The 15,210-nt window shown below is 41.0% G+C and overlaps 1 protein-coding gene across 2 annotated transcripts in view; it reads left to right on the forward strand.

The window, feature by feature from the left end:
- Positions 1-15,210, forward strand: part of MMD2 (monocyte to macrophage differentiation associated 2) — a 115,086-nt gene that overhangs the window by 72,907 nt on the left and 26,969 nt on the right. For both annotated transcript variants that reach the window (XM_069084760.1, XM_069084761.1), the window contains 4 exons: positions 4,295-4,376; positions 8,854-9,014; positions 11,893-11,967; positions 14,499-14,600. In XM_069084760.1, coding sequence (XP_068940861.1) covers positions 4,295-4,376; positions 8,854-9,014; positions 11,893-11,967; positions 14,499-14,600 — 420 coding nt within the window. The remainder of the gene's footprint in view (positions 1-4,294; positions 4,377-8,853; positions 9,015-11,892; positions 11,968-14,498; positions 14,601-15,210) is intronic.

The raw sequence follows: 15,210 nt of genomic DNA on the forward strand, positions 1-15,210 counted from the left end.
GTTACAGTTATCTGGGCCTATGCATTTTCTCCTTTCTGTTTCCATTGTGTGTTTAACTGGCTGCCAATTGCTTTGGGAGTTGTCAGAAATATATTAGGTACATATATGTTCCCTGGAAGTCTATGTTGATCTGTGGTCTCTTCCTGTGCTACTCAGAGCACACCAAAGGGAAATAAAAGTAATGATGCCATGTGTCACAGATTCAGCCTGAGTTCTGTTTATCTGATACTCATCTGCTGAGATCACTCTCCCCATCCCTAGAGAGCTTGACAGTGGGCTGTAGAACATGACAGATTGGCAGCTTAGTGACATTTAAGGAGGCTCCTTATTGTTATCAGCAACACCTTTACAAATCATAGCTTAGTGTGAGCTACTTCTGGGAAAAGTTTTGTAGGTAACCAATTCCATCCAAGGTGAATGCTTCCTAATAAAGTAATCTGCCCTCAGATGTCCTGCCTTTAACTGTCCTTTGTCCCTTAGATTTACATTGACTTCATTTGAGGGGCTACACAGTTCACTTTCTATATAATTAAGGGCGTCTTTGTGTTGTTTGCTATAACCAGCTCTAGAGTCTAGGAATTGTTATCGGGCCTTTTCATCCAAGATGTCATATTAACTCCCTTCTTAGATCCTGACATTGGCTTGGAAAGATTAGAATGTCGTAGTATTGAGTGTTAATTCCTGAAGATTCAGGGTCACAGAGGGATGGTGGAGGCCTGGATAAGATGACTCCTGGGGTTTGGAGCTGCTAGTTATATTGTCTGCCCTTTGCCATCACCACATGCTGTAGAGTTGTTAATAGCTAGGGTCATGGCTGAATAGCACATTCACTGACCTAAATCAGGTCAAAGGCTGGGCCTGGGATCTGTACAGTCTTTAATCCTATGGACCAAGAGCAGAGCTAAGCAATATCTGACAGGCCTAATGAAGGTAAAGGAATGGAATAAGAAAAACAAGGGGAGTTGTAGGGAAGAAAAGAAACGGCAAAAAACAAAAGAGAAAAGGGAGCACATATGGCGAGGAGAGCCGAATTGCCAATAAGAGTTGTTACAGGTGACATTCTCTCTCCAGTGCCATATGTTACCTCCTCCTAGGCTGGGTTAGAATGTGAATGGGTTGGTCAGCCCCAGAGAGACATCACCAAGGGAGGTTTGTAGTTTCCCCAGTCAGACTTTTTAAAAGGAAAGATTTAATGATGACTTTTGACATTGTGAACAAAGCAAAATTCTGTTAAGGGGCAGCCCAGGGCATGTAAGATGTGATTATAAAAAGATAATGAGACTGATGCTTAAAAAAAACCAGGCATAATAGAACTTGTCTGTACAAATAAGAGAATTCTCCTTTTGAAGTACTTCCCTAGGGAGATACCTTTATTACAACTATACTCCCATTGTTCAAAATGCAGTTGGGACAGTCTCTTTGGCAGCTGTCTTCAGAAGTTCAGTCGTGACAAATTAGGATAAGGGTAGATTTGATTTTTATAAAGAAACAAGAATAATTCAAAGTGAAGTGGTGGGAAAAGATATATTATCAAGCTCTGGGAGAACACTAAGATGGTAGTGGTGGTGTTGGTGGTAATGATGGAGGTGGTGGTAGTGGTGATGGTGGTGGTGTTCGTGGTGGTGGTGGTGGTGGTGGTGGTGATGGTGGTAATGATAAGACACAATAGCTATATATAATTTTCTTGTGACATTTCCACAAGGGAAAAATTGTAGCAATGTTCTCAGTTGTGGCAGGATCATGGAAATAAGCATAAGCTCTCCCAGTGATGATTTTGAAGATGAAACTAGTCAGAACGTGTAAATACAGTACAATATAGTACAGTGAAAAGCATATTAACTCTGGAGTTAGAGTTCCTGGATTCAAGTCCTACTTCCGATGTTTACTACCCGTGTGGCCTTGGGCCTTAACTTCCTTTGGCCTAGTTTCCTCATCTATAAAACTGGGGGAAGGTGGTGGATATTTCTATTTTTTATTTATTTTTTATTTTTTATTTTTGAGCAATCGGGGTTAAGTAACTTGCTCAAGGTTACACGGCCAGTTATTTCTGGGTGTGGTGCTGAGTGTCTGAGCCTGGGATTCAATCTCCAGGTCGTTCCAACACTGGAGCCAGTGCTCTTACTCGCTGAGCCACCTGGCTGCCCCGGTGGTGAATATTTCTAAGAGACTTTCAGCTTAAGATCTATGATCCTTTGCATATGCTTGCTTAAAAATCAATCACACTACTTTATTATCATACTTCACACATCTGAGGAGGAGTTATACCCAGGAGGATTTAGCCAACTGATTTGACCAATGAGACGTAATAGCAAAGACAGGGACACAGACAAGAATCTTGCATATGGGTGTGTTTGGATGTAAAGAGGCTCAAAGGAGTGGTATGAAAAGCCTAGGTATTTTCTCCTTCCTGTTCTTGTGTGTGTGTGTGCCCATAGCTGTCAGCTCCCTTGGGAGAAATAGAATTCAAGAGAGAGAATGAAAGAGAAAAGGGAAGCACAGAGAGACAACACTGGACATACCAGAGGGACAAACTATACCAGATGAAGAATAGAATAACCAAGGGTCTGGAACTTGGGAGTGCTAAATTGTCTGCCTTGGGATATAGAATTCAGGGCAGAAAAGAATGTCAAAGTCTGAGTAACCACAGCCTCCAAGCAGATCAATAATACTGAGAGCTGTTGGCTCCTGTCTAAGTGGGTGAGGGAAATGAGAGTAGAGCTGCTTCTTGGTGCATAGGGAACCCGTATGCTGAGATGTCAGGTCCGAGATGTCCCATGGTGATGGCACTATGTGGACAGGAGGGATGTGTTGGGACCTAGAAAATTAAAAGAAGATTCTCATCTCAGTGCTAGGAGTTTCTGTGCAGGGATGACATGCCACAGAGCAAACCCATTCTGCTCTACATGTGCAGAGGTCTCTGCTGCCACTGCTGCTGGAGGGTTCTTGAAATCCAAGGTAGGTATTTGAAGGGACAACTACTTTCTTTTTTTTTTTTTGTTTTTGCTTTTTGGAGGGCAATTGTGGTTAAGTGACTTGCCCAAGGTCACACAGCTAGTTTTTGTGTTAAGTGTCTGAGGCCGGATCCAAACCCAGGTCCTCCTGACTCCAGGGCCGGTGCTCTATTCACTGCGCCACCTAGCCACCCCCGGGACAGCTACTTTCTAGTGCAGGGGAGGCGAGAATGAAAAAGAAGGGAGAAATCGGCAACATGATGTTTGGGGAAGAGTGCTGGACTAGGAAGTCAGAGGACCTGGCTTCCAGGCTTGACTTGACTGGTTCCTATCTGCCTGACCTTAGGCACATTGGTCACTTAACTACTGTGAGAGTCAATCTCCTCTTCTGGAAAATGGGAGTGACACTGTTTGAGCAACCTACCTTAGAGGGTCCTTGTGAATGGGGGAATATTTTTGTTCCTTGCTGATAATAATTCTGTTTATTGGGGCAGCCAGGTGGCTCAGTGAGTAAGAGCACTGGCTCCAGTGTCGGGATGACCTGGATCAAATCCAGGCTCAGATACTCAGCACCACACCCAGAAATAACTGGCCATGTAACCTTGAGCAAGTTACTTAACCCCGATTGCTTTTAAAAAAAAAATCTGTTTATTTTGTGTACAAAGATGATGGAACAGTGGAAAGAACACTGAATCTGGAGTCAGAAGACCAGAGTTCAGACTTTGCCTCTGCCCGCCGCTAACCTGTGCAACCGTGGGCAAATCATTCAGCTTCCTGTACCTCAGTTTCTTCCTCTGTAAAATAAGGGGATTGGCCTCTGAGGTTCCTCCATTTCCAAATCTAGGATCCTGTGACTCTGCTAGCAAGTAGGACGACCTCCTTTGAACTGCTTTCTTTCTTTGAAAATTGTTTTCAGAAGGGGTGACAAATTTGTATCAAGCAAGCTAAAGTCTCCATCCTGTTCTTCTCTTTTGACCAATGGCATGGCCATTTGGAAGATGGCTGGTGACCAGGGTTAGCATTGCCATTTTGTGACCATGAAACAGGGTAAAGTTTCCTGAACTATGTGGGCATGAGGCAAGGATATCCAAAAGATTCATGGATGATAAAAAGTCTCCTCGTCGTGTGACTGGTGTGCAGAAGTACCACCTTTTGAATTGATGCTGGCTATATAATGAGCCCCCAGTTTTCTATAATGCGTAAATAAATTATTGTATTGTATGTTAAACTGGACTTCAGTCCCTCAGATGATAATTGCTTTCAGTTTCTGGAACATTTCCAGCCTCACCAGTTTACTGTGTGTTGCCAATGGAGTTTACTAGGGTTATCGTTTTTCATTTTAGGTTCATGAATCACAGAGTTCCGGCCAACAAAAGGTACCAGCCTACAGAATATGAACATGCAGCTAACTGTGCCACACATGCTGTGAGTTTTCTTTTTTCTTTAGTTAGGGATTAGGAGGAGGGAGCTTTGTCAGGATTTTCCCAATGTGCCCCCTTAGTGGATAGGGAAGGAAAATGTGTACATCAGCTTCACCAGACGTAACACTTCATTTCAAAAGGATGGAATAGTCATGGTGACCACCATGAATGCAGGAGCCATAAGGCCATATGTACTTTTGGAGCTCAGGGAGTCTTTTTTGGTTCTCATCAGTTTCAGAGAAATCAGTATAATGTTATTGTGAGGATCACTGGAGTGAACCCAGGCCCAAGAGAAGCTTTGCCTTTAGTGTCAACATTTTGACATGATGCATTTCTCAGCAAAGAAGACCTTAGTTTCATCCATTTGTGTTTGAGGGAAGAAACCATTCAGTGGTTTGTTTTTGTTAGAAAATGAATATACTGGGCAGCTAGGTGGCACAGTGAATAGAGCACTGGTCCTGGAGTCAGGAGGACCTGAGTTCAAAACCAACCTCAGACACTTGATACTTACGAGCTTTGTGACCTTGGGCAAGTCACTTAACCCCAATTGCCTTGCCTTCCTCCTCAGAAGAGAAAAGGAAAGGAAAGAAAAGAAAAGAAAAGAAAAGAAAGAAAAGGAAAAGAAAAGAAAAGAAAAGAAAAGAAAAAAGAAAAAAAAGAAGAGAAAAGAAGAGAAAAGAAAAGAGAAGAAAAGAAAAGAAAAGAAAAGAAAAGAAAAGAAAAGAAAAGAAAAGAAAAATACATATTCAGGATGTTCCCTCTTTCCTCGGTTTCTGGGGAAATGGAACATTCCATTTTCATAGCTGGAGATGAAAGAAACTCTTAGGGAAAGAGAAAAGCTGTCTAGGATAGTTGGATCTATTTGGCTGAGGGTTAGGTAAGAGTCAGCAACAATTCTTCACAGGATGTGAAGCCTTATCTGTGATGATGGTTTTGTTTTGGGTCCTGGTTTTGGTTCCCTTTCACCACAGTTTTATCAAATGTTTGGCCAGCCATGCTTTCAAGAGTGGGTTTTCTTCAGTTGGAATTCTTGAACTTTCTTAACATCCTTCTTTGATTTATTTTCCTTTCCCTGGTATAGCTATTACCAGTATAAGTCTCTTGTTGAGTGTGGATCAACTGAATATCAAGCAAATGGTTCAGGGAATTGTAGAATGTTAGAGTTGTAAGATTATCGAGTTCAGCCCCTTCAGAATATCTAAAAATTAAAATTAAGGGGTGATAGAGGAATATATTGGGAGGAGAAAGGGAGAGATAGAATGGGGTAAATTATCTCACATAAAAGAGGCAAGAGAGCTATTACAGTGGAGAGGAAAAGGGGGGAGGTGAGAGAATGAGTGAACCTCACTCTCATCAGATTTGGTTTAAGGAAGGAATAATACATACACTCAATTGGGTATCTTACCCTACAGGAATGTAGGGGGGAAGGGGATAAGAAGGCAGGAGGGATGACAGAAGGGAGGACACATTAGGAGAAGGGGTAGTCAGAAGCAAATACTTTAGAAAGGGACAGAGTCAAAGGAGAAAATAGAATAAATGGGGGGCGGGACAGGATAGAGGGAAATATAGTTAGTCTTTCACAACTTTATGTTTAGGCAATTGGGGTTAAGTGACTTGCCCAAGATCATAAAGCTCGTGAGTATTAAGTGTCTGAGGTTGGTTTTGAACTCAGGTCCTCCTGACTCCAGGACCGGTGCTCTATTCACTGTGCCACCTAGCTGCCCAGTATATTAAACATATATGTTATGGAAGTATTTTGCATAACTACACATGTATAACCTATATTGAATTGCTTGCTTTCTCAATGAGGATGGGTGAGGAGGGAAGAAAGAAGACAATGGGGAACTCAAAGTTTTAAAAACAAAAGTTAAAATTTATTTTTACATGCAACTGGGAAATAAGATATACAGGCAATGGGGTATAGAAATCTATCTTGCCATATAAGAAAGTAAAGGGAAAAGGGATAATGGGGGGGGGGGGGGGGGCGGTGATAAAAAGGAGAGCAGACTGGAGAAAGGGGTAATCAGAATGCTTGCCCTCTTGGGGTGGGGTGAAGGGGAAAGATGGGGAGAAAATTTGGAACTCAAAATCTTGTGGAAATGAATGTTGAAAACTAAAAATAAACAAATTAATTTTTTAGAAAGTTTAGCGCCTTCATATTACACATTAGAAAATTTAAAAAATGAGGTAACTTGCCCAAGATCACACAACTAATAAGAGGCGAATCTAAGATATGAAACTAGACCTTCTGACTTCAATACAGTGGTCTTTCCACTATACCATTATGGAAGGAAGAATGGAACATAACCACAGAAGGAGCTGTTTCTTTATAATTAAAAAGGCGGGGGAGGGGGAGAAAGAATTTCACATAATTTTTTTTAAAGGCTAGTAATTAGAACACCATATGGTTGCAGTCCAGATTGAAAATGAGAACAGGATCTGTTTTTAAATGCATCATTCATTTTACTTGCCATATTGTACAATATATCATAAACCTTGCCTAATTCTATGATGCTGGGAAATGGATAGAGGGACAGAGGGGTAGGTAAGTAGATAGATGGATAAATGGATGGATGGATGGATATCTCAGGTATGCAGTGTTTAGTAAATGTAAACATCATTGCCTCTTTGAGATAATAGTGTTTGGGAAGATTCAATGGAAAGATATTCCCAAAATACAAGGGGTTCACATTTAAGGAAGGATCAGGCTCATTCACACAATTGAGCATATACTGAACACCTGCCATGTCTAAGACACTGTGATCAACTAGAAAAGTGTAAGATATAGGCCTTGACTTCAAGAAGCTTACAGTCTAATTGGGGTAACAAAATGTACACATAAACGCTAGTGCAAAGCAGTCTACAATAACAGCCATTTAAACGGTGTTTAATAACACTGTATGCCTGTATGGTACTTAAGGGAATCAGGAGCATAGAGTAATGAACTTGGAGTCAAGAAGACCCGAGTTCAAATCCAGCCTCAAAGACTTATACTAGCTGTGTCACCTTGCACAAGTCACAATCTCTTTACCTCAGTTTCCTTATTTGTACACTGGGGATCTTAGTAGCACCTACCTCCCAGGGTTGTCATAATGATGAAATTTCATATATAGGTATGTGCATACCTATACATGAAATTATTTATCTATATTGCTTTATAAACCTTAAAGCACAATAGACATGCTAATTATTATTTTTCATTTCTTTCATATTTGCTGTCTCAGCATGATACAGTGAAAAGAGACTGTGGAATCAGAAGTTAGATTCACTTCCTAACCTCTTAGACTCACTGCCTGTCTGACCTTGGACAAATCAGACTTGGAGTTGGACTTCACAGGCTCTGAAGTTCCTTCCAGCTCTAGAATAAAGATCCTATAACCCTTGTGAGATGTAATAGTTGGAGAATTCAGAAGACCTGGGTTTGAATACCAGCTCTGACGCCATTTCCCTGTGAAAATTTCCCTTCTTAGCACCTCAGTTTCCTCATCTCTAGAGTGGAGATAGAAATATCTAAACTATCTACTTCACAAGGTTGTTGTAAGGACCTAATAGGAGGTGACACACACTGTAACCCATAGAATACTACCCAAATATAATAAGTTATCACTATTATTATTATCCTCATTTACAGACGAGGAAACTGAGTCATGTTGCTAGCTAGGGTCAGAGCATGACGAGCCCAGCAATCTTTACTCCAGTGTGATTTCTTGTTATCGCCCAGGGAACTATGCTTTGTGATTCTGGGTCCAGTGTTTTTAAGGTTTCCTTTACCTTAGTGACAGACATGAGTCTCGTTGCCCCAGCTTTGGGGGCTGTCCCTTTGTCACTTGGGTTGGCAGACTTTGAAATCTTTTCTTTTATTTTTTGTTGGAATTCTCCCAAAAGGGAGGTGGAGAAGCATGGTAACACCCATCCTAGCCAAGCTACCAACAGCCACAATCCCTCTAAGATTGGTTTAAACAAAGAAACAATGATTATAATAGAAAAAGCAAGAAAATTGAAGGGTTTTCTATAACATGAAAAGCTTGGAATAGGTGATCTCTAATCCTTTCCAGGAATATCACTACATTATTCTAGTAGCACAGTGGGCAGAAAACTGGCCTCAAAGCCAGAAAAACCTGGGTTTGAGTCCAATTCCTGACACATACTTAGGGGCTGTGTGACTCAGGGCAAATCCCTTAATCTTTCTGTAACACGTACATTGCTTTACTGGGCAGTATTGGTGGATTACTGACCAGTGGAGTGCCACTAAAGAACATGCCTGCGTGGATTTTTTGTCTCTTGCCTTAGATCACTCTCTAAGTACAGAGGGAGCCAACTTGTATTGATAGAAGTTTCCTTATTCAAATCATAGATCCAATCCCCACCATTGCCCTACTCTAACGGGTAGTTTATGAAAGTCTAGGGACAAGTCTGAGATAGTTGGCTTGCATGAATGACCCAACTTACATAGCCAACTGAACCCCATTCTCCCTTTGTAGTTCTGGATTATCCCCAGCATCCTTGGCAGTTCCAACCTTTACTTCCTGTCTGACGATGACTGGGAAACAATTTCTGCTTGGATCTATGGCTTGGGCCTGTGTGGCCTCTTTGTTGTCTCCACAATCTTCCATACCATCTCCTGGAAGAAAAGACACCTCAGGTAAGGCAGGATCTTCTCCTATGAGAAAGCAAAATGGCTGGGAGGGGACAGTAAGGGCTTACCCATGAATCAGCATCCTCCCCATATTCGTTCTCTCTCTCTCTTCTCTCACTCTTCTCTCTCCCTTCTCTTTCACTCTTTTCCCTCTATATCACAGCCTCTCTCCACTTTCTTTCTCCCCTCTCTCTCACTTCTCACTCTTCTTTCTCTCTCCCCTCTCTTTCACTCTCTCCACTCTCACTCTCTCTTTCTCCTCCTCCTCCCTCACTCCCTCTTTCTCTTCTTTTCTCCTCTCCCCTCCCTGTGTTTCTCTCCGTCTTTATGTGTCTTTTGCTCTCCCTCTCTCTCTTTTTATTTTTTATGGATGAATCACAGGGTTCCATGCAGGGGTATTCTGATAAATGTTTAACAACCAGCTCTACAAAATTCACAACAGAACTTTCAAGTTTAATTGCATTATTAACATTTTTTTCATCACTTTCTGAAGTCTAGACAATCAGTAAAAAAAAAATCAAGTCCTGATTTGTAGCATTTCTGAATGCTTACACTGAAAATTCAACAGTTGACTCTTAAAAGCTAGTACAGGCTTGCTCTAGCACACCCCTATTTCCATCCAACAAAAGATGTCAGCCCTTTGCTTTATTTTTGTATGAGCTTTGGCCTTTGGAGAGGCAGGGATAACATAGAGAATTGTCTTGGAGTCAAGAAGCACTGGGTTCTAGTCCTGCCTTTGACACATACTGAACAAGTTGCAACCTTTCAGTGGTTTAGGAAATGCTGTAAGTTGCAGAGAAGGTTCAGTGGTAGAGGGAGTTTCTTTATTTTACTAATGAACTCGAATCCCCATCCCTATCCCTTGTACATTCTATTTACTTATATGGGCACTTGTTTCAACATTGAAAAAAGTAAGCTCTTTTCAGGGAAGAATTTTTGTTTTTCCCTTGGTAACCCCATTGTCTAGCATGATACCAGGCACATAGTAGGTCTAAACAAATACTTGTTACATTGATTTGAACTGCTGTTGTGGTCCCTAGATGACTTGGAATTTCAAGACTAGAGGGGAGACAAGATTCAGATCATGTCACCTCCTTACTCAATAAATTCTAGTAGCTCCCTATTCATTACCTTTAAGGTGATAAACTCCTCCCTTTAGTATTTAAAGCTTCTTAAAACCTGGTCCTATCCTACCCTTCCAGGCTTATTACCTATTACTCTCCTACCTACACACACATCTATTTCATACATTTAATATATTTGCACACTACCTATATTTACTGCATTAAAAAATAAAGCATCTTGGTGTTATTATGAAAATAGTTTTGACCTCAGACCCTCCTGAAAAAGTGTCAGGAACCCCTATGGGGGGATGGCCCACACTTTGAGAACTGGTGCTTTAGACTGTTGGCAGTGATAAAATATAATAATAATAATAACAACTCATGTTTATGTAGTTCTTTAAGGTTTGCAAAGAGCTCTACAGACATTCTATCATTTAATACTCACACCCTTGGAGGTAAGTATATCATCACCCCCATTTTATAGGTGAGGAAGCTCATAGTCAAGGGGGTAGGGAAAGGAATGTTTACCATGTGCCAGGCTAAGAGCTTTATAAATACCATCTCATTTGATCCTCACAACAATCTTTGGAGGTAGGTGCTATTATTATCTCCATTTTACATTTGAGGAAACTGAGGCAGACAGTGGTTCTATGACTCACCCAGGGTCACATAGCTACTAAGTGTCTGCAATCACATTTGAATTCAATTCTTTCTAACTTCCTGATTATAATACCTGATTTTAATAACTGGCTCAGACACTTATTAGGTCTATGATTCTAGGCAAGTTATTTGACCTTTCAAACCTCTCTTTCTTCCTCTGGAAAGTGAGGAAAAGACTACTTGTACAACTTACTAGACAGGCCTGTTTTGAGAAAAGTGCTGTGTGAATCTTGAAGAGTTATAGAAACATGATCTATTATTTTTAATCAATCAGCATTTATTTAACCCCATACTATTTGCCAAGTGGACAGCTAGGTGGCACAGAGAACACTGGGCTTTGAATTGGGAAGACTCATCTTCATGAGTTCAAATTCAAACCCAGATAACAGACTTACTGTGTGACCTTGTGCAAGTCACTTAACCCTGTTTACCTCAGTTCTTCACCTAGAAAATTAGCTGGAGAAGGAAATGACAAACCACTCCAATATCTTTGCCAGGAAAACCCCAAAGTGGGCTCACAGGGAGTGCAGGAGTTTGGTGATGTAGACTCAGCTGCCTGCAACCTGCCAAGTTGAGATTGTAGCAAACAGCCTCCATGTAATTCTGCAGTCAGGGAAAGGGTCCCCTGTGATGGAACGCTGAGGAGAGTCAGACATAGCAGCAGACACTTCATGGGTAAGCAGAATAGGGAGACGCTGTAGCTAAGTTCCTTTGTGTCTCTCAGACTTTTCTTATAGCACACCTGCAACCCAGTCTGTCTTCAACAAACGTGAATAATAATACAGCAGGGAAAAATCAGTGCTCTATTGTTTCATTTGAAGAGGGAATCTATAAGCCTTTGTACTTTCTACTCTTTTATTAGTATACATTACATAATTTGACAGATACTATAAATGGTACATTTTGACATAGCACCATTTAATAGGACACAGTAACATTTCGGGGGATTGGGTTATAATTTGGACTGTAATTTAGTCAGGATGGGGATTCCCAATAGCAGAGTAAGAATTGGAACCCTTTGGGGTTTCTGTTCCCCATCTTGTTTGTGTTGACGTTGCCATGCCTGTGTTTTCAGCAGCACTGCTCCCTCCATTGATATTTCTTTCATAAGAAGAATGCCCCGGTCATAATAAACTATCCTTTTCCTCCCCTGCTCATAGGATGGTGGAGCATTGCCTGCACATGTTTGACAGAATGGTGATCTATTTCTTTATAGCAGCATCATACGCCCCCTGGTGAGTAAAGCATAGAACTGCAATCCGGTCCTTCCAGTTGACTGCACACACGCTGCTCAAGGCTTTCTTTCAGCACCAGGATATTTAAAAATTAAGTCGGAAATTAATTTAGTGGTTTCTGAAGTAAGGAAATCACTGTGTTCCAAGATCCCATAGTAAAGAACAGGATACATATGTGTATATGTAAAAAACACCTGCACACACATGTTTGTATATATGTGTGCACACACACATGAATGTGTATAATATGTGTGTACACACATGTATGGACATTTAGGTGTGTCTGTATAAGTACACATGTGTGTAAATACACATATACATATAGAGAGATGTGTGTATATCCCCACCCCACCCCCATTTAGTAACTTTGACTTGGGCTTTTGGGTGGGAAACAATGGAGAACAGGGCAGAAGAAAGCTATATTTGCAAAGAAGGGGTAGAACGTTGTTGACTAATATAATAGACAGTTGATAGCTATGATTGTACTAATAACCTTTGTAAGAAATCAGAAAAGCTAATTGGCATTGGAATTGTCATATAATTAATATCTACATTTCTTCTAGCTCCTGCCATCTTCCTTTTCTAGTATATTGCACATTTAGATATAAAATAGAATTCCCCATGAGAGTGAGTCAGTGGGTCAGGAAGAAGTATCATAAGAAAAGAGACTGCCTCAGAAGTGGTTAGAGAGCCAGGCTGGAAGCCGGAAAGAACAGGGTTCATACAGACTAGCACACAGTGGTGAATAACCCTGGCTAAGACCCTTAACCTCTCATGCAAGTACAGAATTTGCAGAGAACATGCAGCAGTCTTGCATTGGTAGAGGGAGTTTCCTCACCTGGAGGTTCCCTATCTTTATAAAACCACAGGTCAAGTTCTCCTCACTATTGTAAGCAGGAGAAGGAAGTTAAGTCATTCATTTAGTCAACAAGCTTTTATTAAGTATTCACTATGTGTTGGGCACAGTGTTAAGTAAGCACTGGAGATATAATTACAATTATTTTAAAATAGGCTTTGTCCTTACAGAGCTTGTATCTTACCTCTTTTCAGAGGTTGGGAGCTATGGGTATGTAATACTGCATATTCAGTGGTTTTTTTAATATGTTGGTTAATTTCAATGAACTTTTATTCCCTCTTTTTTACTTTTGTTATAAAGGGTGGCTCTTTAGGAGGGAAAGAAGGAAGAATACATTGGGATATATAGGTGATGTAAAAATCCAAAAAAATAAAAACATATTAAAAGGAATAATTAGTTGAGATAGGGAGCTACCAGATGGCAACCTTGGGTGAGTTGTCCACCAGCCACACCAACCTCTCCTGGAACCCTCCCCAACAACAGGTCATAGGTGCCTCCTGAGTTTCTGTCCGGGGCAGTTCTCCCCTCAACCGAAGGATGCTTCAAGATACTGACCACAGACACCATTGGTGGCACTTTATCCAGGCACAAAAATCCTAGTTATGACTCCAAGAGCATGAGGAAAACAATGAATTATCTCATGCAACTTCTCTACTAAGACTTTTTCATCTCGTGTTTTCCCCCTTGATTAAATGTATGCATTTTGAGGACAGGAACTATTTCCTTTTTTCTTTTTTTTTTTTTTTTGTCTTTGCTCTATCATCAGGAAGGAGCCAAGTTTCTGTGAGTTCAAGAAGATGGAGGGAGCAAGAAAGGAAAAGGTTGTTTTAAAAGCTAATAAAAAATTAATTAAAAATGAAAGCTAGTTTGTTGCCTATGAAACAGGAATTCCAGAGGGCACAGTGAAAGGAATGGCTTCCTTTAGAGGGGAATATTGAGATGGTAGGGTTGAGGAGGATGAGAACAAGAGAGCAGTCAGTGGAAGAATGGGATTTGAACAATAATGGGGTTCAGAAATGCTAGGGTAGAATTATGTTAATTATTGAGGGATGAATTAATGTAGGCTATCCTTGACCATAGGGTTCAGCCTTGGGTAGACCTGTACCAGGATGTTAGGCAGCTATAGGTGATTGGGACAGGGTGGGAGGAATGTGGAGCATGCCAGGACAGGGCAAGGAAACTCCTGTGGAGCTGTAGGTGTTAATGAAAGGGTTTCTGAATACCTAGCACAATGCCAAATACATAGTAGGCACTTAAGAAGTGTATATTGATTGAATGAATGAATGTATGAAAAGGCATTTATTAAGCTGTTACTATGTGCCAAGAATTGTGCTACATGTCATGCCCCCTAATACTCTGGACTTAGATATATGGTGAGCCTGGACACAGACATAAGGGACACATTATGGAAGGATATGGTCATCCTTCTTGGCGTAGGTAACTGTCAAAGGGTCCGGATATCCCCCCAAATATCCTGGTTCTTCAAATGACCCATTCTAGACTTACCACCCATGTATTGTTTTAAATAATGGAAAGTTTATTACTTATGAAGATAATGAAAGTAAAAATATTTCTCATAGAACTCCTAGGAGTAAAGAATTAGCTCTTGAGTACAGAGGTTCTGTCATCACTGCAGAAACTAAATTTCTCACCTCTAGCCTTTCTTGTTCCCTAGGCTTAATCTCCGGGAGCTTGGTCCCTGGGCTGCCCACATGCGCTGGATTGTCTGGATCATGGCTTCTGTTGGGACCATCTATGTATTCTTCTTCCATGAACGGTGAGCATAGGTTATGGGAGTGTGGGTAGGGTTCATTTGCCTGCAACAAGGTAACTCCTTTTTCTACCTCTAGGATCCCTATCTGAGCAGGAGTTGCTGGGGGGTAGTACTGTGCTCTCACCAACAAAGTGGGATCCATATCTCCAAGATAGCATATGTTATTACTGTGAGATGGCCATGTGACAGCCAGATACCCCAGCTCTGGAGACCCATGTTGCTTAGGTGTTTAGGATCACAGGCAGACTTTAATTCATAATGCCTATGTATAGATGACTAAGTACACTGAACGAAGGAAGGAAAGAAAGGAAGGAAGGAAGGAAGGAAGGAAGGAAGGAAGGAAGGAAGGAAGGAAGGAAGGAAGGAAGGAAGGAAGGAAGAGAGAGAAAGAAAGAGAGAAAGAAAGAAAGGAAGACAGAAAGAAAAGGAAGGAAGGAAGGAAAGAAAGAGGAAGGAAAAAAGGAAGAAGGAAAGAAGTTAGGGAAGGAAGAAGGAAGGAAGAAGGGAGGGAAGGAAAAGCATTTATTAAGTACTTGCTATGTGCCAAGCACTGTGCTAAATGCCAGAGATAGATAGATAGATAGATAGATAGATAGATAGATAGATAGATAGA

This window comes from Petaurus breviceps, unplaced genomic scaffold, assembly GCF_028583685.1.
Source record: "Petaurus breviceps papuanus isolate PSGF00001 unplaced genomic scaffold, PetGlider_PUasm1.0 175, whole genome shotgun sequence".
Lineage (NCBI taxonomy): Eukaryota > Metazoa > Chordata > Mammalia > Diprotodontia > Petauridae > Petaurus > Petaurus breviceps.